Genomic DNA, 25,274 nt, shown 5'->3' on the forward strand with positions numbered 1-25,274 from the left:
ACTTAGATGAAGAAACCTATTAGTCATACAAGACTGCAATTTTTTAAATGTCTGCATACTTCACATGGGGAGCTTTTTTCTTAGAGTCCATTTTTTATGAGTAATTAAACAAAACAAATACGTGTAAAGATATTAAAATATTTTTAAGATTAATAACATTATAGCTTAGTTTCTTACATTTAGAACAAGTTATAATAAAAAACATGCAGCTAATAATAATTACAGAAAATTGAAGCATGCAAATTGCCTCAACTCTCAAGGGCCTACCCAGGTCCTCCCATTAAAATTAATCTCTTTGTCCCTGATTCTATTGTTCAACTTCTACATAACACTATTACAGCACCTACACAACGTTCAGTTGACCCCTGAATAGGGAGGGGGTTAGGGACACCAACCCTCTGTGCAATAGATAATCCTGTATAACTTATAGTTGGCCCTCAATATATGCAGTTCCTCCATATACCAGGTTCCTCCTATACACATTTCTGCATCTTCTATACACAAGATTCAACAAACCGTGGATAGTGTGGTACTATAGTATTTACTATTTTAAAAGTCCGTGTATAAGTAGACCTGCACAGTTCAAATCTGTGCTGTTCAAGTCAACCATATATAAATTTTAGTAAGTCCTAACACACTACTTTGCATATAGTAAGTAATCAGTAATTATGGAATTCAAGGGTAATCCTTCATCGCAAAGTAGTACAGTATATTGAGTGTTGAGCTGTTGTAGCACATTGAGCTATTACTCTATTCAATGAAACTTTCATTTATTTTCTTTTACTAAAATTTATGTTAAATTGGAGATAACATGGCAAAAATAATACTGTCCCAAAAGTCTGATTCATACATTTATATTAACATACTTAAGCCTAATGATGTTATAAATAGTAACCATAATAATTTGCATTATGGAGTTAACATTTGCTGGAAATACAAATTATTTCATATGTTTATTTAAGCCTCACAGTAAATTAAATTAGCTGCATTTTGCAGGTGAGGAAAATGAGACACTAAGAGGTTAAATAATTATCCAAGGTGACAGTGCCATTGCCAGAATATGGACCCAATCAGTATAATTCCAAAGCCCAAACTCTTAACAATGTTAGATTCTTTTATGGCTACAAAGACAGATAGATAGATAGATAGATAAGCAATGCCAGAGCAAGTCTGTAACAGAGAATCTTCCTGAACATTAATAAGAAATAAAATAATTTTAATAAAGCACTTTCAATAATTGTACTAAAAGAATAGCTATAAATATAGTTTTAAAACAATCTGAAGGAAGTCTACAAGTACATTTATATATTGACAACATAGTTAAATGGCTTTAGTAGGCCGACTTTTTAAAAGAGTATGTAAATCTGCAGTACATTTAAAGCCTTACCATTCAAATATAAATCTATTTCCTTATTTCCCTTAACATCACCATGGACTTTGAATTTTAATACGTGCAACTAATAATGAAAAAATGAACTTTTCTCAATAAGGTGAACTAAAAATGAAAAAATAGTAGAAAACTTTTACTTCTCATATTTTATAAACTGATTTTAGCCATTGCCACATTAAATATAATTTACAAGATGTGACATATTGTTTATTTAGTTAGATTGCTAATGTGGCCCTAAGAAATAAAAATGAATTTCATATATCACATCACTGTAGAAAAGTCATAGACAGAAAAATACAATTTTGCCAAATTTAGGAAATAAGGAAACTATAAGGAATTGTTTAAAGCTTCATAAACTACCAGGGAATGTGCAACAGTGAATAAGAAAGGTATTTATCTTTCATTCTCTTTAGTTTTCTATTGCATTGTACCTCAGCTTTCCACATGTATAATGTCAGCAACAAAAATAATATGAAATAACTGAATTAGTCTTAAACCTAGCAGAGAAGTATCATCCCCAAAGGGAAACATATTTCTAAAAGCACTATGCCTGGTGGAATGATAAAACTTACTATTTTAATTTAAAACAGTTTTTAGCTAATATACTTATTCAAACGTTCCTTTTGCCTATGTTGGCAAAAAATTAAAATAATACTTTGGTAATCTTCATGACATTATATTTGGCAATGGATTCTTAGATATGCACCAAAAACACAAGCAACAAAAGAAAAAAGAGATAGACTGGACTTCATCAAAATTTAAAACTTCGGTGTTTTGAACTACACAGTCTAGACAGTGAAAAGACAACCTACAGAACAGGAGAATATCTGCAAATCATTTATCTGATAAGGACCTCATAACTAGAATATATGAAGAACTCTTAGAATTCAACAACAAAACCAAATAACCCAATTAAAAAAATGAACAAAGGACTCGAAAAGACATTACTCCGAAGATATACAAGTGGCCAATATGCACATGAAAAGACAAAAAGACTCAAACAAGTATTTGTACAGCCATATTCATAGCAGTATTATTTACAATAGTCAAAAGGTGGAAGCAACTCAAGCATCTATCAATGGATGCATGGATTTTAAAAATGCGGTATATACATACAACAGAACATTATTCAGCAATAAAAAGGAAGGACACATGCTACTATATGAAAGAACCTTGAGGACATTATGCTAACTGAAAAAAACCAATCATTAAGGACAAATACTGGATAATTCCACTTATTTGAGGTGTCTAGAGTAATCATATTCATAGTGACAAAGAGTAAAATAGTGGCTGCCAGGGGCTGGTGTTGGGGAATGAAGAGTTATTATTTAATGGTTATACAGTTTTAGCTTTGCAGGATGAAAAAAGTTTTGGAGATGGATAGTAATGATGGTTGCACAACGATGTGAATGTACTTAATGAAACTGAACTACACACTTAAAAATGGTTAAAATGGCTAATTTTATATTATGTACATTTTACCACAATTTTTAAAATTGTTTTAAAATGGGAAAGAACTGGAATAGACATTTCTCCAAAAAAAATATACGATGGCCAACAACTTCATCACTAGTCATTAAGGAAATGCAAATCAAAACTACAATGAGAAATAGTTTTACACCTACTAGGATGGCTAAAAGTTTCTGAAAATGTAAAATAACAACTGTTGTCCAGGATGTAGAGAAATTGGAATCCTCCACGTTGCTGGTGGGAATGTAAAATCGTGCAACCACCATGGAAAATAATTTGGCAGTTCCTCGAAAAGTTAAACATAAAATTGCTATATGACCCAGCAATTCCTCTCCTAGTTTATATACAAAAGAACTAAAAACTTGTATTCAAAAACAACTTGTGCAGTAATGTTCATAGCGGCACTATTCACAATAGTCAAAAGGTGGAAAAAACCCCAATGTCCATCAATGAATAAATGGGTAAAAATATTGTGATATATCCATATAATGGAATAATATTCATCCACAAAAAGGAATGAAGTACTGATAGATGCTACAACAAGAATGAACATTAAAAACATTACGCAAAGTAAAAGAAGCCAGTCACAAAGTCACATATTTTATGATCCAATTTACATGAAATATCCAGAATAAGTAAATTTATAAAGAAAGAGCAGATTAGTGACTGCCAGGGACTGGGATGACTGCTTAATAAGTATGGCACTTTCTTTTGGAGGGAAGGAAATTTTCTGGAACTTGACAGAGGTGATGGTTGCACAATATTATGAATGTAGTAAATGCCACTGAATTGTATACCTAAAATGGTTACTGTTATGCTATGTGAATTTGACCTCAAATTTAAAAACTGCTAAAAATGGGGTTACGGTTGGAAGCAATATATAAATAATGGAAGTATATGAAGTAAATTACTTCACAAAATCCCCATGGACTATTATATAGGCATTAAAATAATTTGGAGACTGTAAATGAAATCATTTTCATAAAAGTAAATTAAAACAACAATTGTATATTAAATATATGAAAGGTTGCAAACACATATAAATTGCAATGTGGAAAAAAAACAACCCAGGCGTGTTTTTGTCTTAAAGTTATGGAAACAAAACATTTATAAATATATATATATAACATAAATAATCTATCTGAAATACACTTTTTGTCCAATGAAATTCTTGGCTATAGAAAATTCAGTGGTAAAAAGCTTTTTGGAAAACAGGATGGCTCCAAAATCCTTACCTTTTTACTTAATAAACATAAAATAACAAAATACTATGACTCCACTAGGTAAGGTCTACACTTTGTGGATTCCGTTGTACACATTTCTACTGCTGCTTCTGTACACAATGAACACAGCACTAAGCTGTGGCTTTTGGCTAATAAGGGCTACTGGATCCTCCCTGTCCGTATTAACACCACTTCTGCATTAACAGTTAGGCCTAAGAATCAGACACTTTCTTCCTCTTATTAGCAGTATGATTTGGGTATTTTATTTAACTTCTTTGTGTATTTGGTTGTATGTAAAATGGAGATAATTGTGACTTCTCCCATACAGTTGTTGTACAGCTGAAATGAGATAATGAATATAAGCTATGAGTACATTGCCTAGAACACAGAAAATGCAAGCGTCAAACAATTTCTGTATTACAGCCTCAATCAGGGCAGAGCTTTCCATATTACACAATTTCAATCAGCACCAAACCTGCTATTACCAGAGCAGTTTTGTTGACTCTAAGGCACAGCTCATCATTCTGTGTTTCTCAATCCTGAGTGTATATTAGAATCGTTTGGGAAGACTTTGAAAAGAACCAAGAATCACCTTACGATAAACAAAGAGACTGATTTAATTATTTATGTATTGAACCAGACATCCGTATTTTTTAAAAGCTCTCCAGGTGGCTTTAATATGCAGGTAGTGTTAAAAAGTTTTATCTAAAGGCCCAGGCCCAACTCTCTCTATGAAGATTTCTCATCTTATCACAGCTAACAACTGAGGCTTTTCTGTGAGTGCTCTACAGGCTATTCCATTTAGAAAAAGTAGATTAAAGATTTAAGGAACAAGGACTAATCTAGAAATGAAGAAGGATTACTGAAAAAAAAAAAATTTCAAGGAAATCTTTTAAAGAAAGACCAAATTTTCTTTTTTAATAAGTAGGAGAGGGCTTCCCTGGTGGCGCAATGGTTGAGAGTCCACCTGCCGATGCAGGGGACACGGGATCGTGCCCCGGTCCGGGAAGATCCCACATGCCGCGGAGCAGCTGGGCCCGTGAGCCATGGCCGCTGAGCCTGCGCGTCCGGAGCCTGTGCTCCGCAACGGGAGAAGCCACAACAGTGAGAGGCCCACGTACCGCAAAAAAAATAAAAATAAATTAAAAAAAAAAAAAAAAAAAATAAGTAGGAGAAAGAAGCAGCAGGACAGAGGAGAAAATAGAGAAAAGAAGGGTTTCATGATCGAAAAATGATATGATAATAGTTAGCTCTTATAATGCTCTTTTAACGTGCTTCAATTCCTATTATATGTGACTCTATTACATAGGATCACATTTGATCTTTACAATAATCCAATGAAGTATTATCATCTTCCTTCTACATATGAGAAAAATGAAGCACTGAGATGCTAAGTGAATTAACTAAAGCCATACATTTAAACAGTGGCAGAGTTGGAATTTCGGCAAAGGACTGATTCTAAACTCATTCTCTTAAACCTTGTGTTATATTATCACCCTGTCAAAAACAAAAAAACTTACGTGATGTAAGGCATACACAAAACCTTTATTTCTTATTCCTAAAGTAAAATGTAAAATGATAACTTACTATTATTAAAAAACAAAGTATCAGCAGTGATTATTTTAGAATAGTAAGATTACAGGTAATTTTTAATTTATCTGCATTTGCTAAATTTCCTATAGTAATCATGTATTCATTTTGAAATAAGAAAAAGTAAGATTTTCTTAAAGCAAGTATATCACAGAACTTTTATAGTTCATAGTCCCTAATAAATATATATTACCTTCCAAAACTATTGAGACTTAATGGAAAAAAACTTCTTTAATAAAATATTTTTTCCACAAGAGGCACATCTTTCTTAATTTTCTTTTCTGTAGTAAAAATACACTGAAGTGAAAGAAAAAATAATTACCTGTACACTGTCCTCCGTTGGTTGGATCTCCATAATAACCTGGCATGCAGTCTTGACACTGCTTTCCTGTGGTAAGATTTTTACACTGTTCGCACACGTTATTATTGATGCAAGTGCTATGTCCATTACACTGGCAAGCTAAGGAAAATAGTAAAAAGAAAAAAATTTTAATGTCTATATAACGGTATCAAGTATAACTGCCATCAAGACAAAGAATTTATTTTACAAATCTGAATGGTAGCAGAGTCCAACGGGCATTTCCCAAGTTTTTTATTAATGTGTGTCTCAAAATACTAATTAGGACATTATATACAATAAATTCTGTATTGAAATTTTGCATATGACCTGTAAAATGTAGGGGTTGGAAATTTAAGTGAAACATAAAAGTTATAGCTAAGGAGGAAATATCTTTTAACATATTCCTTAGAGATTCATGTGACAATTATGTATATTAACAGGAATAAATAAAAGACCTTTGACAAAGAATGCTAAAATGCATCTTAATTATATTTACATATAATAAAAAGGATCAATAAATATAGAAAATTGTGTGGTAATAAGTCCTTACTTCAAGAAAATACATTAGTTTAAAATTAGCAAACACAGCACTTTTAAATTACTTTGTATAAATGTTTATCTTCTTTGGGCAAGAAAAGCTTCAAGGCTTAATTAAAATTCTATTCGAATGTGAACTAAACAGAAACAGATTTAAAGCATAAGATTTTTTTATGTCTTCTTAATATGAGGTCTAATATGTTTTCATATTAATATTACAATAGAATTTTAAAATTTCAGATGAGAGATAAAGTTCCTATATGAAAGCTCATGTTTAGTGTCTATTGGGGGCATAATACTGACTTAGTTTGGTAACATCTTGTGGAAACACAATAATCATTGTCACTTTCATAATCATTTTCATCATTATTACAACTAAGATAGCATTTAATTGAGCTCTCTCTCGCTCAAGTCAAGAAAGCTAATGTTTAGTCGATTGCAGTTGTTTGTGGCTGGCATCTATATTCTGCTTGGTCCATTTACACTTTGTATCAGTTTTTAAAATATTGTAAATACTACCCCATGGCTAGATAGTGAACCAAGTGGCATACATGAATTATATAATTTAAGCCTCACAACAATTTTGTGTGGAAGGTACTATTTTTAGGGTTCTTTCTAAGATCAGGAGGCCTGCATTAAGCAACTACCCAAAGTCATACATTTAACGAATGGCAGAAACAAATGCACAATCAGGATGTATGAATCAAAGACCAGACATTAAATCTCATACCTATTGTACGTAGAAAATTTGAAAGTAAGAGGGAAATCCCAAGAGACTAGCACAAGGTCATCAACATGAGTTAACATCAAAGAGTAAAGAAAAAAAAAAAGTAAAAAACAAATACCTATATCTTAACAGAAATTTTCAGAGGCATAACTCTATTGCAACATAGTATAGAAATGACATGCAGTCATCATGGAAAAATGTTGAGTAATCTTCCTCTTTATGAAACTGAGAAAATTACAATATAGTTTTCAAATTTTATATTACATTATGAAACAGCTAGGAGAAAATTTAATAACAAGAAAAATATTCATAATAAATTGAGCAAAATAAGGATTCAAACAATATATTTAGAATGAACACAATTTTGTTTTAAATGTATTAATATGCCCATGGAAAAGTTAATGATGGTTATCTTAGTTTAGTAAGATTTTTATGCATCATCAGTTTTCTACAATAAATTCATATTACTTTTATAATAAGGAAAAATAATGACAAGAACTTTAATTTTTTAACATTGTGCTTAAAATTTTAAGCTATTTTTTCATCGAAAATTTTATGTAAAACCACTAATTAATTAATTCACTCAGGTAAAAACAAAATTTATTGAGTGCTCACTACACGTAAAGCATTATCTGAAAAAGTCAAAATAAGAGATGGGTTACTATAAGCATTTTTATGAAACCCTGGCTACATTTTTTCATCAGAAAAACAAATGTCTTAACTTCTGAATAAAATGACTAAATTTACCAATCTCATCTAATATCCTCCTCATAGATTACCAGTGTAATAATAAAAAAACTTGCCAACAACAACAAGAATTGGGGTATGATGACAACTACGTAAGTAAAACTAGAAAGTATTAACCTACTATACCTCTGGGAATTAAAAGAGGACTCCTGGCATAATGCCACTCAACTGTAACTTTCCTGAAAGCGACAAGTTCTGAAGGCAGTTCTGGGCCATGGTGCAACCAAGAAGCATATCAGCTGCTAGAATGAGATACAGGAAAGTCTAATGTTCCAAGTAATGAATATACCATACAGAAAGCTGGTATAATTTAGACCTAACTGCTGGCAAAATTTCCAGCAAAAAAAGGACAGTCATCGTTGCCGCTTATAACTAGTATGGCAGCAATGGCAAAGGATAAGGTATGTTATAGAAAGCACGACCCAGATATAATAATGGCTGTATCAAACACAGGAAAAGGATATACTATAAAGCCTATGATGATGTTTTATTCTCCACTGCCATCAGGGGGTTGGATCAACAGGTAATGTAAGCTTGTATCTAATAGTTCTTCCAGGATACACTGTAACTTGAAAGGTTCTAATAATAACCTGGTTCTGGAACATGAATGAAACTACAGAGAAGTCATCCACACTGTTTTGTTTAAATTTAAAAACCAGCCCAGATGGCTTCTCATCTATGTACACACAAACAGAAAAAGATGAAAATAAAACATAATGAAAAACACAGCACTTCATATGCAAATAAAGTACATCATTTTGAAAAATATGTGCTCTCTAAAACAGATGTAAAACATTGAAAAGTATCTGTTTGGCATTCTCAACAAAATTCAAAAAAATATATACACAGAAAATCAAGGCTAAAATTTACCCAAAACTTTTTTTCAAAACAGAGCCCTTTAGAAGAAAAGGGAATTATCATTGCTAAAAATAAAACAGGGATTCAAAACAAGAATGTGAAAGAGAAGTGTGAGCTAGTGACAGAACTTTACTATACATGGGGATAGACTAACAACAGCTAATAGGTATGGGTCAAAACCCAGCAGGGCCAGGAGATATAATCTCTGGCATACTCAAAATAGAGAGCTAAACTGAACCATATTTAAAATGCTTAAAGCCTTCAATTGTAGCCCCTATCTGTGAAAAAGGTACTAAAATACATCACAAGCCCAAAGAAGCAGAAAGGAACCTTAACGTGGGTAAGAATGTATGAAAGACAAAAGTCACTTGTGAGAACTTAAAGCCTATACTGATCATATGGGTTGGGTTGAAATTCACACTTTCCATATAGTAGAGAAACCCCAACATCAAACAATAGTGTTAAAACCTATTCTGTAAACAAGAAAAGCCTCATGCAAAAGTAGACATAAATGGACCCTTGAAATACTTCTTCAACTCAGGTCACACAGAACAGAAACTGGAAAAACTTGATTCTGTAAACTGCAAGACAGTAAGTATTTTAGGCTTTGCAGACCATAAAATCTCTTCACAACTACCACTGCTGCCACTGCAGTACAAAAGTAACCATACACAATACACAAACAATCGATAATAGCTATAATCCAATAAAACTTTATTTACAAAAATAGGCAGTCAACCAGGTTTGGCCATCACACCTTCGTTTGCAAGCCTTTGATACAGAAATAAAAGACAATGAAAACAACAACAACAACACTTACTGAATTAAACCTCAAAATGAAAAATCACAAAGCATCATGAAGAAGAGTCAGGCAAAAGAGAGATAATAAAAATGAGAATTGACAACCCAAGAATTGGAGTAAAAGGACAATTAGAAAACAATAAAAATATTTAAAATAATTAAAGGCAGAAAAATGAGAAAATTATGCTTAAAGAACTAAAGTTACACATGATGACAATGTCTCAACAAAAAGAGAGTATCAATAAAAACACAGAAATTATAAAAAAGAACAAATGGAAATTATAAAGTAGAACAGTAAAATAACTGAAATGAGGGACCTCCCTGGCAGTTCAGTGGTTAAGACTCCACACTTCCACTGCAGGGTGCATGGATTTCATCCCTGGTCGGGAAACTAAGATCCCGCACGCTGCACAGTACAGCCAAAAAATAGCCGGGGGGTGGGGGTGGATAAAATTCTACACATACTAACAGAAAAAAAATAAAAGCATTTAAAAAAACTGAAATGAAAAATACAGTAGAGATTCAACAGTAAATTTGAACTGGCAGAAGAATTACCAAATTTGAAGAAAGATCAGTAGAGACCATGGAAGCTGAAGAACAGAGAGACAACAGAATGAAGAAAAATAAACAGAGCCTCAGCTAAATGCAGGACACCATTAAGTACACCAACCTATGTGTAATGGGAGTGTTGGAAAGATAGGAGAGAAGAAAGAAGGTTAAAATTTATTTGAAGAAATAATTCCTGAAAAATCCCCAAATTTGATAAAAATGTTAATCTACACATCCAAGAAGCTTAACAAAATTTAAGTACAATAAACATGAAGAGATCGATAAATACATTATAATAAAAGTGATAAAAGCCAAAAACAAGTAGAAAATCCTGAAAGCAGCAAGAGAAAATATGACTCCTCACCTAAAAAAACCCCAATAAGATTAATAACCAGCTTTTAATCAGGAAAAATGGGGGTCAGTAGCCAGTGGGATAATATATTCAAAGTCCTGAAAATAAAACTGTCAACAAAAAATTTTCTATCCATCGAGACTGCTCTTCAAAAATTAAAGTGAAACATTCACAGATAAACAAAAATTGAGAGAATTCACTGTTAGCAGATGTGCCTTACAAGAAATACTAAAGGAAGCTCTTCAAGAAGAAAGCATGTGACACCAGATAGTAATTTAACTCCACAAAATATAACAAAGAGCACCAATAACAGAACTGTCATTATAAAAGACAGTAAATATGTATCTTTTGTCTCCTTTCTTCTTTTACAAGATTTTTAAAGATTGTATTTTAAATGATATAAATAATGGTATTGTTGGGCCTATAAAACATAAAACATAATGTATTCCCCAATAACACCACAGAGGAACTGTATTGGAGAAAATCTATATTGGGCCAAGTATATGACATGGTATTACTAGATGGTAAACAAAGATCCACAGAAACAAACAAAGAAAACCAAAAATGGTTAATACAAAGATTAATATAACAAAAGCTATAAGTACATATCCTCCTTTCTTTCCTCAGATTCTTTAAAAGACATAAAACTATATAAATAATAACTATAAAAATGGACTGCTGGGTTTGCAACACATACAGATGTAATACATATAACAATACCACAAAAAGGGAAGAAAGAGACTAGACCTATATGAGTAACATTATTTCATCTCACTGGAATTAAGTTAGTATAAATCTGAAGCATATTTTAATAAGATAAGCTATATATGGTAAACCCTGGAGTAACCACTAAGAAAATAACTCATGGACTTCCCTGGTGGCACAGTGGTTAAGAGTCCGCCTGCCAATGCAGGGGACAGGGGTTTGAGCCCTGGTCCGGGAAGATCCCACATGCCACGGAGCAACTAAGCCCATGCACCACAACTACTGAGCCTGCGCTCTACAACCTGTGAGCCACCACTACTGAGCCCGAGTGCCACAACTACTGAAGCCCACGCACCTAGAGCCCATGCTCTGCAACAAGAGAAGCCACCATAATGAGAAGCCCACACACCACAACAAAGAGTAGCCCCCGCTTGCCGCAACTAGAGAAAGCCCACACACAGCAATGAAGACCCAATGCAACCAAAATATAAATAAATTTATTTTAAAAAAGAAAGAAAATAACTCATAAAATATAATGAAAAATCATTAAAATTAAAATGTTATAATAGAAAATATTCACTTACTGCAAAAAAATAAACAAATGAAGAGTGGAAGAACAGAAAATTCATGATATACAAGGGAAAAAATAAAATAATTCACATAAATCCAACTGCATCAAAAATAACATTAAATGTGAATAGATCAAATGATTTAATCAAAAGGCAGAAAAGACAGACCAGATAAAAGACAAAGATCTAACTATGTACCCTTCATAGGAGACACACCTATATACACAAAGAGATTGAAAGTGAATGGATGAAAAAAGATATAGCATACAAACAGCAACCACAAGAAAGATGGAATGGCTATAGAAATATCAGATAGACTTTTAAAATGTTACTGAAGATGAAGAGGGATATTTTATAATGATAAAAAGGACAATCCATTGATAAGATATAAAAATTATAAACATACATGCATCTAACAGAGCCTCAAACTACATGAAGCAAACACCAACAGAAATTAAAACAGAAATAAAGAACTCAACAAAAATAATTGGAGACTTCAGTACCTCGCTTTCAATAATGAATCAAACAACTAGACATATGATTTGCAAGGGATTAGAAGACTTGGACAACACTATAAACCAACTGGACCAAACAGACGTAAATAGAAAAATCCACATAACAGCAGCAGAATATACATTATTCTTAAGTGCACATAAAAAACTCTTCAGGATAGACAATATACTAGGTCATAAAACAAACCTCAATAAATGTAAAAGGACTGAAGTCATATAAAGTATGTTCTCTAACCACAACTGAATAAAATTAGAAATCAATAACAGAAAATTTGGGAAAATCACAAATTGTGGAAATTAAGCAACACATTCCTAAATAACCAATGGATCAAAAAACAAATCATAGGAAAATTAAAAATTACTTTCAGGTATATTAAAATAAAGCATAATATACCAAAACTTGCAGGATGCAGCAAAACACTGCTCAGAAAAAAAATTATGGCTGTAAAAGCCTACATTAAAAAAGAGAAAAGGTCTCATATCAACCAACTTTGTACCTTAATAAAGTAAAAAATTAATAGAAAACTAAACTCAAAGCAAGCAGAAGAAAGGAAATAATGAAGATTAGAGTGAAAATAAATAAAATGCAGAGTAGGAAAACAATAAAGAAAATCAATAAAGCCAAATACAAACTGTTCTTTGTAATGTGCAACAAAATCAACAAAGCTTTAGCTAGGCTAACAAAGAAATACACGAAGATACAAATTATTAAAATCAGGAATGGAAGATGAGACACACGACTGACAAAGACTGGGGAAAAGGACTATAGGGAAATACTATGAACAACTGTATGCCAATAAATTAGATAACCTAGATGATAGGGGAGATTCTTAGAAAGATACTAACTACCAAGACTTACTAGAGGAGAAACAGAAAATAGGCACAGGCTATAACAATAAAAAGACTGAGTTAGTAATCAACAAAGTGCCAGAAAAGTATAGCCCAAGATCAACTGGCTTAATTCATGAATTCTACCAAACAGTTAAGGAGAATTAACAATTATTCACAAATATTTCCAAAACACAGAAGCAAAGGTAAGACTTCCTAACTCATTCTACGAGGCCAGTATTAACCTAATACAAAGACAAGACAAACTTATCACAAGAAAAGATGATGCCAGACCAATACCTCTTATGATTATAGCTGCAAAACTTCTCAACAAAATACTAGCAAACTGAATCCACTAGAATATAAAAGGATTATACATCATGACTAAGTTGCATTTACCCCAGGAATGCAAGACTATTTAAATATATGAAAATCAATCAATACAACATACTATTAGAGAAATAAAGTGGGGTGGGGGTGGATCACAACATCATCTCAATAGATGGAAAATACTCAACGAACTAGGAATAGCAGGGAATTATCTTAACCTGATAAAGGGCATATATAAAAACTTCATAGCTAACATCATATTTAATGGCAAAAGACTGAAAGTTTTCTTTTTAAGGTCAGGAACAAGACAAAACTGTCCTTACTTGTCACTTCTATTCAGTACTGTACTGGAGGTTCTGGACAGGGCAATTAAGCAAGAAAAAAAAATGAAAGGCAACCAGATTGAAAAAGAAGAAAACTAACTTTACTTTCAGATGACATAATCATCCATACAGAAAACTAAGAAATCCAAAAACATTATTTAATCTAATAATTGTCTTCAACAATACTACAGATCAATTGTAGAAAAATCTGTTTTATTGTATTTTTATACACTTACAAACTGAAAAGTTTGAGAGTGAAATTAAGAAAACAATACCAAATACAATAGCATCAGAAAGAATAAAACATTTAATAATACATTTAACCAAAGAAATGCAAGATTTGTACATTGAAAACTACAAAACATTATTAAAAGGAATTAATGAAAAGGCATCCGTATTCATGGATGGGAAGACTTAATATTAAGATAGAAATTCATCCCAACTGATCTGCAAATTCAATGCAATCAAATTCCAAAAGACTTTTTTTTATAGGAATAGACAAACAGATCCTAAAATTCATGTTTAGAAACAGAGGGCTCAGATTAGGCAATACAATCTTGATAAAGAAAAACAAGAGTTGGAGTACTGACGATTCCCAATTGTAAAACCTACTTCAAAGTTACAGTAATCAAACCATGTGCCATTGTCATAAGGACAGACATATAGACCATGGAATAGAATTAGGTCTAGAAATAATACCATACATCTATGGTCAATTGATATTCAACAAGGGTGTCAAGAAGTTTAACTGGGGAAAGTCTTTTCAACAAATGGTGCCAGGATAGCTTGATATTCACATGCAGAAGGATAAATCTGGACCCATACTTCACACCATATATAAAAATTAACTAAAAAAGGATCAAAAACCTAAAGGTAAGAGCTAAAATTACAAAAAAGTTAGAAGAATATATAGATGTAAATCCTCATGACTTTGGATTAGGCGACAGTTTCTTATATATGACTCCTAAAGTTTAAGCAACTAACAGGAAAAAAAAGATATACTGGACATTATCAAAAAAATGCTGTGCCTTGGGCTTCCCTGGTGGCGAAGTGGTTGAGAGTCCGCCTGCCGATGCAGTGGACATGGGTTCGTGCCCCGGTCCGGGAAGATCCCACGTGCCGCGGAGCGGCTGGGCCCGTGAGCCATGGCCGCTGAGCCTGCACGTCCGGAGCCTGTGCTCCGCAACGGGAGAGGCCACAACAGTGAGAGGCCCATGTACAGCAAAAAAAAAAAAAGAAAAAAATCCTGTGCCTCAAATGACACCGTCAAGAAAGTGAAGAGACAACCCACAGAACAGTGGAAAATATTTGAGAATCATATGTCTGATAAGGATCTCATACCCAGAACACATAAATAACTCTTACAATTCTACCATTTAAAAAAAAACCCTCAATTTAAAAGTGGGCAAATGATTTGAATAGACATTTTCCATAGAAAGTATATGAGTAGCTAATAAGCACATGAAAAGAACACCATAAGTTATAAGGGAAATGCAAAACAAAACCACAGAGAGCTACCACTTCACATCAACTAGGAGGATAATAAAGAAAATGATGTATTAACCCATATTGGTGAGGAGAGTAATTAGAATACACTGCTGGTAGAAATGTAAAATAGTACAGTAGCTCTGGAAAAAGACTAGCAATTCCTTAAAAGGTTAAATATACATTTATCATATGACTAAAAAAATCAACTCCTAGATACATACCAAAGAGAAATTAAAACATGTTTACACAAAAACATATACAAATGTTCATAGCAGCACTATTCATAACAGCAAAAGAGTGGAAATAAGCTGAAGACCCATCAACTGATGAGTATGAATATGTGGTATGCAATTTAATATTATTCAGCCATAAAAAGAAGTAAAGGACTGATATATGCTACAATATGGATGAACCTTAAAAATGTATGCTAAGTGAAAGAAGTAAGACACTAAAGACACATTATATGACTGCATTTAAATGAAATGTCCAGAACAGACAAATACACAGAGAAAGAAAGTAGATTAGTGGTTTTCAGGTGTTAGAGGAAAGGATGAACAGGTAGTGACTGTTAAAGGGTATGGAATTTTGTCTTGGGGTAATTAAAGTGTTCTGGAATTATATGATGGTAATAGTTGCACACCTACTGACTATACTAGAAACCACTGAATTGTACACTTTGAAATGAAGGATTTTATGTCATATGAGTTATACGTCAATAAACAAAGTAGTTAGAACTAATTAGATGAGCCGAAAAATAATTTACACAAATTCTTCACATCTCTGTATGTACAAAATTCATAATATTACTTTATCCTTGCTCTCATCAAAAAAGTACAATTTTTTCCTACCATTTGAACATGCATTGGCATGAAGACTTTTTCAGAACAGTGGAATTCAGAAGTAATGGTATGGAAATTTTGAGCTTAGGCCTCAAGAGGCATATATACTCTGCTCTCTCCTTCTTCGAATTCTATTATAAACATATATGTACAGCATCCCAGTCTACACCACCAGAGGATGACAGGCCAAATACAGCAGAGCACAGTCATTTGCAGCCTGAGGACCCCTAGATCAAGCAATCAGCTCAAACCACCAGACGTGTGAGTAAAGAATTCTGAGATCATCCAAAACCAGTCAAGCTGCCAGATAAATGGAGCCACAAGAGAAAACTCAGGAGAGACTGGTAGAAGAACTGCCTAGCAGAATTCAGCAAAATAGATGATGCAGAACCATGTGTAAAACTGTTTTAATACAGTGACCCTCGCGTGCTATGTTAAATAACAATGACTAATTAAAAAATAGGTTTAAGAGAAAACTGGAAACATCTGAAGGAAGAATTAATGAATCAAAATATAGATCAGAGGAGATGCAAGGATATAAAATACAGACAAGACAATAAGAAAACTTAGGAACATGGTGAAAAAGCCTAACATAAGTGAATCAAACTTTTAGAAATACAGGCTAGAGTGACACAATGGGACAGATGCAATACTTGAAGAGATAATGGCAGAAAACTTTACAAACATGATGAAAAACACATGTCACAATTTAAAAAAGATGATACTTAGGTACATCACACTAAAATTGCTGACATCCAAAACCTAAGAAAAAAATATATTTTAAAAGGTCAGAGGGAAGAAAAAGACACACTGCTTTCGAAGGAGAATCAGTAAAACTGACAGAGGAATTCTTAAGAGAAAGTAGAAGCCAGAAGAAAAGGAAATTACATCTTCAAATTATTGAAAAAATATATCTGTCAACTTAGAATGCTATTACCAGTAAAAATATCCTTCAAATATGAAGACACACACATACACAATAAAAACTTTTTCAGATGTATAAAAGCTAATTTATAGCCCAATTGAGAAACACACTACTTTAAAATGTTACATAAAGTTCATCAAGCTAAAGAAATGTTATAGCAAAAGGAAATTCAGATCAATAGGGAAAAATGAAGATCACAGAAAATGGTCAATACATGGGTAAATAGAAAGATATTTTTATTATTATGATTTCTTTATAAGAAAATTGTCTTTTTAAAGTAAAAAATATAATGTAATGTGTGGTTAATAACATATATAGAAGTAAAATATATGGCAGTAATCACACAAAGGACAGGAAAAGAGCAAATGGAATTACACTTTTGTAATATTCTTACCTTATACATGAAGTAGTATAATATTGATTCAAGGTAGACTGTGATAAGATAAAGATGACTATTACAATCACTACAGCAGTCACTAAAAAAAACACAAAAGAGGTATAGCTAAAATTCCAATAAAAGTGATAAAAGTGGACTTTAAAAACACTCAATTAATCTAAAAAAAGGCAAAAGGAGGAACAAACAACAGAGAAAAAAATAAAGGAAATTTTTAAATTGATACCATGATGGTAGGACTAAATTCAATATTACCAATATTATATTAAATCTAAATTGACTAAACAATTTGATAAAAGACAGAGATTATCGAATAGATTTTAAAAACACATCAACAACAACAATAAAAAACAAGACATTTATGCTGCTTACAAGAGATTCACTGTAAATAAAAACACATAGACAGAAGATTTCCACTTCTGCCCATGAAGGTTTAACTGCTGTAAGAACTGACCTCTAGTGTAAACATAAGAAAACTGAACAAAATATACGAAACAACTACTTTCAAGTATAACAGGCAGCTCAGGAATGGCATCCCTGAGAAAAAGAAGAAAATATGACTGCCCTGGCTTGCTATCTGGAGGCAGATTTGAGGATGCAGCCCAGGGAGGAAAAGCCAAACCCTCGTTTAGTTGAGGAAACAAAGAGCAAAGTTCAGGGAGGCCATGGTGGTTAGGCTATGTGGGGCAAAATACTAGAGAAGAGAGAGTTGCACACAGCAATCTATAGACAGGTCCCCTTGAATCTTTGGTTAAATAATGAATTGAACACAGTGTGAAACTCTATGAAGCTGGAGAAAGAACTATCCAAAAACAGTAAGTAAAACAATGTCAGGAATTCACGTAGGACTAGGAATAGCTTATACTCCCAAGAGTCAACGTGGAGAGACCTCTTAATACAAAGAGCATTGTATGCAGAACACAGAAAGGCACTGTCTTAGTAGTGGAAATAAATTAGCACTGAACTTAGGGCTGCTATGTACAGGCCATGACAAATATTAAAAACAATTTTTGAAGTAACACAACTGAATGCCAGAATAAAGTCCAACACACTTAAAGAAATAGAACAAAACTGAATAAGCTAGAAAAAAATCACAATGTCCAGGATAATACCACCAAAAATAACCAACCTGGAAATTTTGATTCATAATCAGTTAAAAAAAAAATATATATATATATATATATATATATATATATATATACGCATGCCAATAGAAACAGAGAAAGAAATGGCATACCAATTGGGATGAGTAGAGAAGGATTTTTAAAACAGCTATTAAAAGTATGCTCCATATACTCGAGAATACAGAGTAAAATATCAACATAAGGAGAGAAATGGAAAATATAAAAATTACTAAAATTCAATTTCTAAGATGAAAAAATATATACAATATTTAAAATAAATTTAATAAGGAAAAAACCGTCTTTTCAACAAATGGTGCTTATAGCCATGAACAAAAGAATTAAGCTGGATCCCTATCTCACACCACACACAAAAATTAACTCAAAACAGATCAAAGACCTAAATGTAAGAGCTAAAACTACTAAAGCCTGAAGAGAAAACATAGGTGAAAACCTTTGGGATCTTTTATTATATATGATTTCACAGGCATGAAACCAATAGCACAAGAAAGAATAGAAAAAATAGATAAAACATGAAAATTTAAAACTTTGGTGGGGACTTCCCTGATGGCACAGTGGTTAAGAATCCACCTGCCAGTGCAGGGGACACGGGTTCGATCCCTGGTCCAGGAAGATCCCACATGCTGCAGAGCAACTAAGCCCATGTGCCACAACTAGTGAGCCTGCACTCTAGAGTCTGCAAGCCACAACTACTGAGCCCGCATGCCACAACTACTGAAGCCCGCACGCCTAGAGCCCATGCTCCTGAACAAGAGAAGCCACTGCAATGAGAAGCCCGCGTACCGCAAGGAAGTGTAGCTCCCACTCGCCACAACTAGAGAAAGCCCTCGCGTAGCAATGAAGACCCAACACAGCCAAAAATAAATAAATAAATTTATTAAAAAAAAAAAACTTTTGTGCTTCAAAGGGCACTATCAAGAAAGTGAAAGACAACCCACAGAATGGGTGAAAATAATTGCAAATCAATCTTTAGTAAGGGACATATTCAGAATATATAAAGAACACTCACAGTTCAATAATAAAAAGACAAATACCCCAATTAAACAATGTGCAAAGAATCCAATAGACATTTCTCAAAAGAAGAAATACTAATAGCTAATAAACACATGAAAAGATGTTCAACATCATTAGCCACCAAATGACTGCAAATCAAAACCACAATGAGATACTACTTCACACCCACAAGGATGACTACAATCAAAACGATGTGAATGGAATTACTAAGTGATAAAAAGAAACAAAATTGAGTTACTTGTAGTGAGGTGGATGGACCTTGAGTCTGTCACAGAGAGTGAAGTAAATCAGAAAGAAAAAAATAAATACAGTATGCTAACACATATATATGGAATCTAAAAACAAACAAACAAACAATGGTGCTAATGAACCTAGTTGCAAGGCAGGAATAAAGATGTAGACATAGAGAATGGACTTGAGGACATGGAGTGGGAGCGGGAAGCTGGGGCAAAGTGAGAGTAGCATCGACATATATACACTACCGAATGTAAAATAGTTAGCTAGTGGGAAGCAGCCGCATAGCACAGGGAGATCAGCTCTGTGCTTTGTGATGACCCATAAGGAGGATGCGAGGGAGGCTCAAGAGGGAGGGGATATGGGGACGTGTGTATGCATATGGCTGATTCACTTTGTTGTGCAACAGAAGCTAACACATATTGTGAAGCAATTATACTCCAATAAAGATCTATTTTAAAAAAAAACGATGTGAAATAAGCAATGTTGGCAAGGATGTAGAGTAACTGTAACCCTCATGCACTGCTGGTGGAAATGTAAAATAACACAGCGGCTTTGAAACAGTCAGGCAGTTCCTCAAAAGGTTAAACATGGTTACCATATGACCTAGGTATTCCATTTCCAAGGTAATGAAAATATGTCCACACATAAACTTGTACATGAATATTCATAGATGCATTATTTTAAAAACCAGAAATTAGAAACACTCAAATGTTCATCAAATGATGAATGAATAAACAAAATGTAGTATAGTCATACAATGGAATATTATTTGGTAATAAAAAGAAATGAAGCACTGCTATATGCCACAACACGGATAAACCTTGAAAACACTATGCGGTGTGAAAGAAGCCAGTAAAAGAAGACTACAATTATATGACTCAATTTATATAAAATCTTCAGGATATGTAAATCCATAGCTGACAAGGGTGGGGGGGTGGTTAAACAGGCCATGACTGCTAATAAGTACAAGGTTTCTTTAAAAGATGATAAAAGTGTTTTTAAACTGACTGTAGTGATGGTTGTATAACTCTGAATATACTAAAAACCACTGAGTTATACACTATAAATGGGTTAACTGTATGCTATGATGGTTAGTCTTATGTGTTGATGAAGCTGGGTTATAGTACCTCAGGTATTTAATCAAACATTAATGACCTCCTCCTGAGTGTGGTAGGGACCTGAACATATGATGGGATAGTCATTCTGATGATTAGGTTGTTACATGGCACAGTTGGCTTTGAGAAAGGGACATCATCCTGGATGGACTCAGTCAGATGATCCCTTAAAAGGCATTAGTCTCTACCTGAAGGAGATTCAAAGTGTAAGTGATCCCATTTCAGTTGTCGAGACTCTACAATGCGACTTCTGGAGACGGAAGGGGGATGAGGGAGAGAATGTGAGCCTTCTTTCAGAGCCGAAGTGGTCACTGGCTGACAGCCAACTAGAAAACAGTCACCTCAGCCCTACAATTGCAAGGCACTGAATTGTGCCAACATGTGAACAAGCTTGGAAGCAGATTCTTTTCTAGAGGGCTGGTCAAGTATTTTGTAAAATGTCCTTCAATGTTATTTTGTCTGATGTTTTCTGATGACTAAACCAGGTTATAGATTTGGGGGAAGAATATCACAGAAGTGAGGTGCCCTTCTCACCACATCATATCAGGGGGGAATGTGATATTAACATGACTTATTACTGGTGTTGTTAACCTTGATCACTTGTTTATGGTGATGTTGCCTTACATCCTCCACTGTAAAGTTACAGTTTTTCCACATCTACACTCTATTCACTAGGAGTCACCATGTCCAACTCACACTCAAGGGGAGAGAAATTAAGCTCCACTTCCTAGGGGAATGAGTGTCAAGGTACTTGTGGACATACGTTCAAACCACAACAGTAATTAATAAATATTTTTGAGGAAGATATTTGGAAGCTTCACAAATATATTTTTTCTCCTTAAAGTTTTACCCACTAATTTGAACATTCTTAAGAAGACTATTCTTACGGCACTTATTACTGTGGGGTTCTAACAGCAATTTTTTATTTCCCTCATTCATTCTAACATTTATTATTTGGAATTTTCTGTAAGGAATATTTATCTATTCTCACCCATTTATTATCTATTCAATCACTTAAATCACATGGATATGTATTCTGTTCTTTGGGTTACAATCCAACACAATCATTATTTTTTGCCCAGATTTGACCCATTAAGAACTCTTTCTGGTTGGCTGTGTCCCTTTGACATGCTCCCATCCTCCTTTATTTTGTTTTGAGCACTTTCTTACTTTCTGGCATTAAACAATACTTCAGGTTCACCTGTGTTCTCCCTGCCCCAGCCCTAGAACCAGCCATTACTCCAGGGAGTCCTGGTTCCTTTCATCGGAAAATGGTATTTAGAAACCAGGATTGTGGGCACTGAATGTGCTCATTGCTACTGGGCCATCATGGCTTCCAGGCCCTCTTGGAGAACTGAGCTAGAAAATATATGTATATATACCTCTGCGTATATATATATTAAATATTAAAATAAACTTGAATTCATGCTTATACTCTAAACCAATACCAGGATTCTTTTTTCTTTCTTTTTTTTTTCCTTTTGGCCATGCCGCACGGCATGTGGCATCTTAGTTCCCCAACCAGCGATCAAATCCGTGGCCCCTGCAGTGGAAGCTCGGAGTCCTAACCACTGGACCGCCCGGGAATTCCCCACAGGGTTCTTTATAGTCTTTACTCTTCGCATGTTTTTTAATAGACCTTCATTGGAGTATAATTGCTTCACAACACTGTGTTAGCTTCTGTTGTACAACAAAGTGAATCAGCCATATGCATACACACGCCCCCATATCCCCTCCCTCTTGAGCCTCCCTCGCATCCTCCTTATGGGTCATCACAAAGCACAGAGCTGATCTCCCTGTGCTATGCTGCTGTTTCCCACTAGCTAACTATTTTACATTCGGTAGTGTATATATGTCAATGCTACTCTCACTTTGCCCCAACTTCCCCCTCCCACCCCGTGTCCTCAAGTCCATTCTCTATGTCTGTGTCTTTCTGTGACCGTGGGAAACCTGGCTCACATTAAACACAATTAATTTATATATTTGTCCAAACCTACTAAACATATAAAGTATTGTTAGAATTGTTAATCTGTACTATGTGAGAAACAAATTTACCAATCAGAATATAATGTTTATGTAGGTTTTTTTCTTTAGTTTTACAGTATCCAGCCAAAACGCTGTTTTCCAAGGTTACTTAGGTCAGCTCATTATTTTGATGAGGTTATGGCATTTGTAATACAGTTAAATTTATTTCTCACAGTTTGCATTCCCTTATGGGATCCCCTGACATGTTGGTTGAGTTTTTTGTTTAATTTGCCGTCAGGAAAGTTCTTTCTTTGTGTTATACAGTATGGTTTGACAAATGCATAGAGTCATTATGAACTACCACAGTGTCATAAAGAAGAGTTCCACAGCACAAAAAATTCCATTATGAGGTCCCCTTGAAGGCAATCCCTACCTTTACTACTTCTGGCAAATAACTGATCTCTTTTCCATTTCCATAGCGCAATATGTAGCCTTTTGGTCTGGCTTCTTTCACTAAGTAAAAGGTATTTAAGATTCAGCCATGTTGTATGAATCAATAGTTTGTCCCTCTTCTTGGTTTTCATATATTCCAAAGTTTATGTAGAAGTACCACATTCCCTTAGTCCATCTGGTTTCAGTGCAACACACTGTCAGCGCCGCACCTAAAGCAAGTTCTGCAGTATCTCCCCACTTTTTTGCCTCAGAATGTTCACTGGTATCATGATAAGCTATTAATCAGACATGCTGGCACAGCTCAGAAGTACAATACCCCCAGAGGCATCACTCAACCATCAATGGAAGAGAGTTAGTGGATAAATTCCCCACCCCCACCCCCACCCCCAATCCCTGAGGGTTAACTCTGAGAAGCATTCTGCATAGTTCTTCATAGGTCCCTAGTGTATCTGAGCTCAAATTTCCCAGTAAAGTAGTCAGCCTAATAATGTACATATTATTGGTTTTTCTCCCGACTTTGAAACTCTCTGTTCCCTCAATTGTGCTTCCTAGGTTCATCTCGTAAATAAACTATCTCACCCAAGTCTTTGTGTCTTCTGGAACACTCTTTCCCCAGACAGCCGCATGATTCATGCCCTCATCTACTTGAGGTGTTTATTAACCATTACTTCTAAGTGAGATCTTCTCTTACCAGTCTTTTAAATTGCAAGCTTTATCCCCCTTCCTTGCTTTATTTAATAGCACTTATCACCACCTAACTTCATATACGTATATATGTGTGTGTAATTAATTTTATTAATTTCAACTCGAATACAGGCTCAATTAATGCAGTGATTTTAGTCTACTTTTTTTCATTGTTATGTCTCTAGCACGTAAAACACTCTTTGCACATAGTAGGCACTCAATAAAAATATACTGAATAAATTAATTTTTCAAGAAGGTTGATTTTATTCCATATAAGAACAGACTCCCTATTTTTAAAACTCTAAAAACTTTACTGACCTTCAAAATTGAATGGTACCAAATACCAAGGGTCAAATAACTCTATCATGGATATTATACAAAATATTCCCATACTTAGCCTGACTGGATCCCCTGAGCTGCCTTTGAATTCTAAGATAGTATAATATTATAAACAATAAAAGACTACACTACAGTACAGAAATTTGGTATGAAACCAATATTTTTTTTCCTTTTAAGAGTTCACATGAAACCAAATCTAACAATTATGTACCATGCATCTGGTCAGCCTGTTTAATGATTCCAAACATAATGCCACCTATAAAACAAACATGGATATTAGGAAAGAATTTTTTTAATCCTTTAAATTTGAGTCTTATTTTCATTGTTTTTTTTTTCTAAATCTTTATTATAAGAAAGGAAAGTAATTCTTGGTGTCCTTGAGCAGAAGCTAAAATTGCTTTCATCACATTTTTATTACCTGGACACTGGATAAAGGACCACTCATAGTTCTTCTCTTTAGGACAAACACTGGTGTCAAGAACCATCTCATTATTTTGCATTCCAACAAGCTTCATTGGTCCCCGGGAAGACCCTTCAATGCAGTGTCCTCTTCCTGTATTACTAGGATCGTTGCACCAGCCACAACCAGGCTGCTCCAAACATTGTCCACAGGTTCTCAATCCAGAACAATTTTGAGCTGCATGGCAGGAACATCATTAACAAGTATGTTATACGACTTTATATTCAAATAGAATTGCAAGCTAATGGAAAAATAAATATGATCTGAAAAAAGACAGTAAAAAGTCATCTATAGTTAACGTAAACATTTTATGTAATAATAAGAGACAGTAATTACTTCAAAAGCAAATAAAACATACATTATGAACA

At 33.9% G+C, this 25,274-nt stretch overlaps 1 protein-coding gene across 1 annotated transcript in view; it reads right to left on the reverse strand.

Moving 5' to 3' along the window:
- Positions 1 to 25,274, reverse strand: part of ATRNL1 (attractin like 1) — a 691,263-nt gene that overhangs the window by 501,185 nt on the left and 164,804 nt on the right. Inside the window, exons 18-19 of the mRNA XM_065893763.1 lie at positions 24,865 to 25,083; positions 5,996 to 6,133 (exon numbers count right to left, since the gene is read on the reverse strand). Of these exons, the coding sequence (XP_065749835.1) occupies positions 5,996 to 6,133; positions 24,865 to 25,083 (357 nt within the window). The remainder of the gene's footprint in view (positions 1 to 5,995; positions 6,134 to 24,864; positions 25,084 to 25,274) is intronic.

The sequence above is a fragment of the Phocoena phocoena genome, chromosome 16 (genome assembly GCF_963924675.1).
Source record: "Phocoena phocoena chromosome 16, mPhoPho1.1, whole genome shotgun sequence".
NCBI classification, from domain to species: Eukaryota; Metazoa; Chordata; class Mammalia; order Artiodactyla; family Phocoenidae; genus Phocoena; species Phocoena phocoena.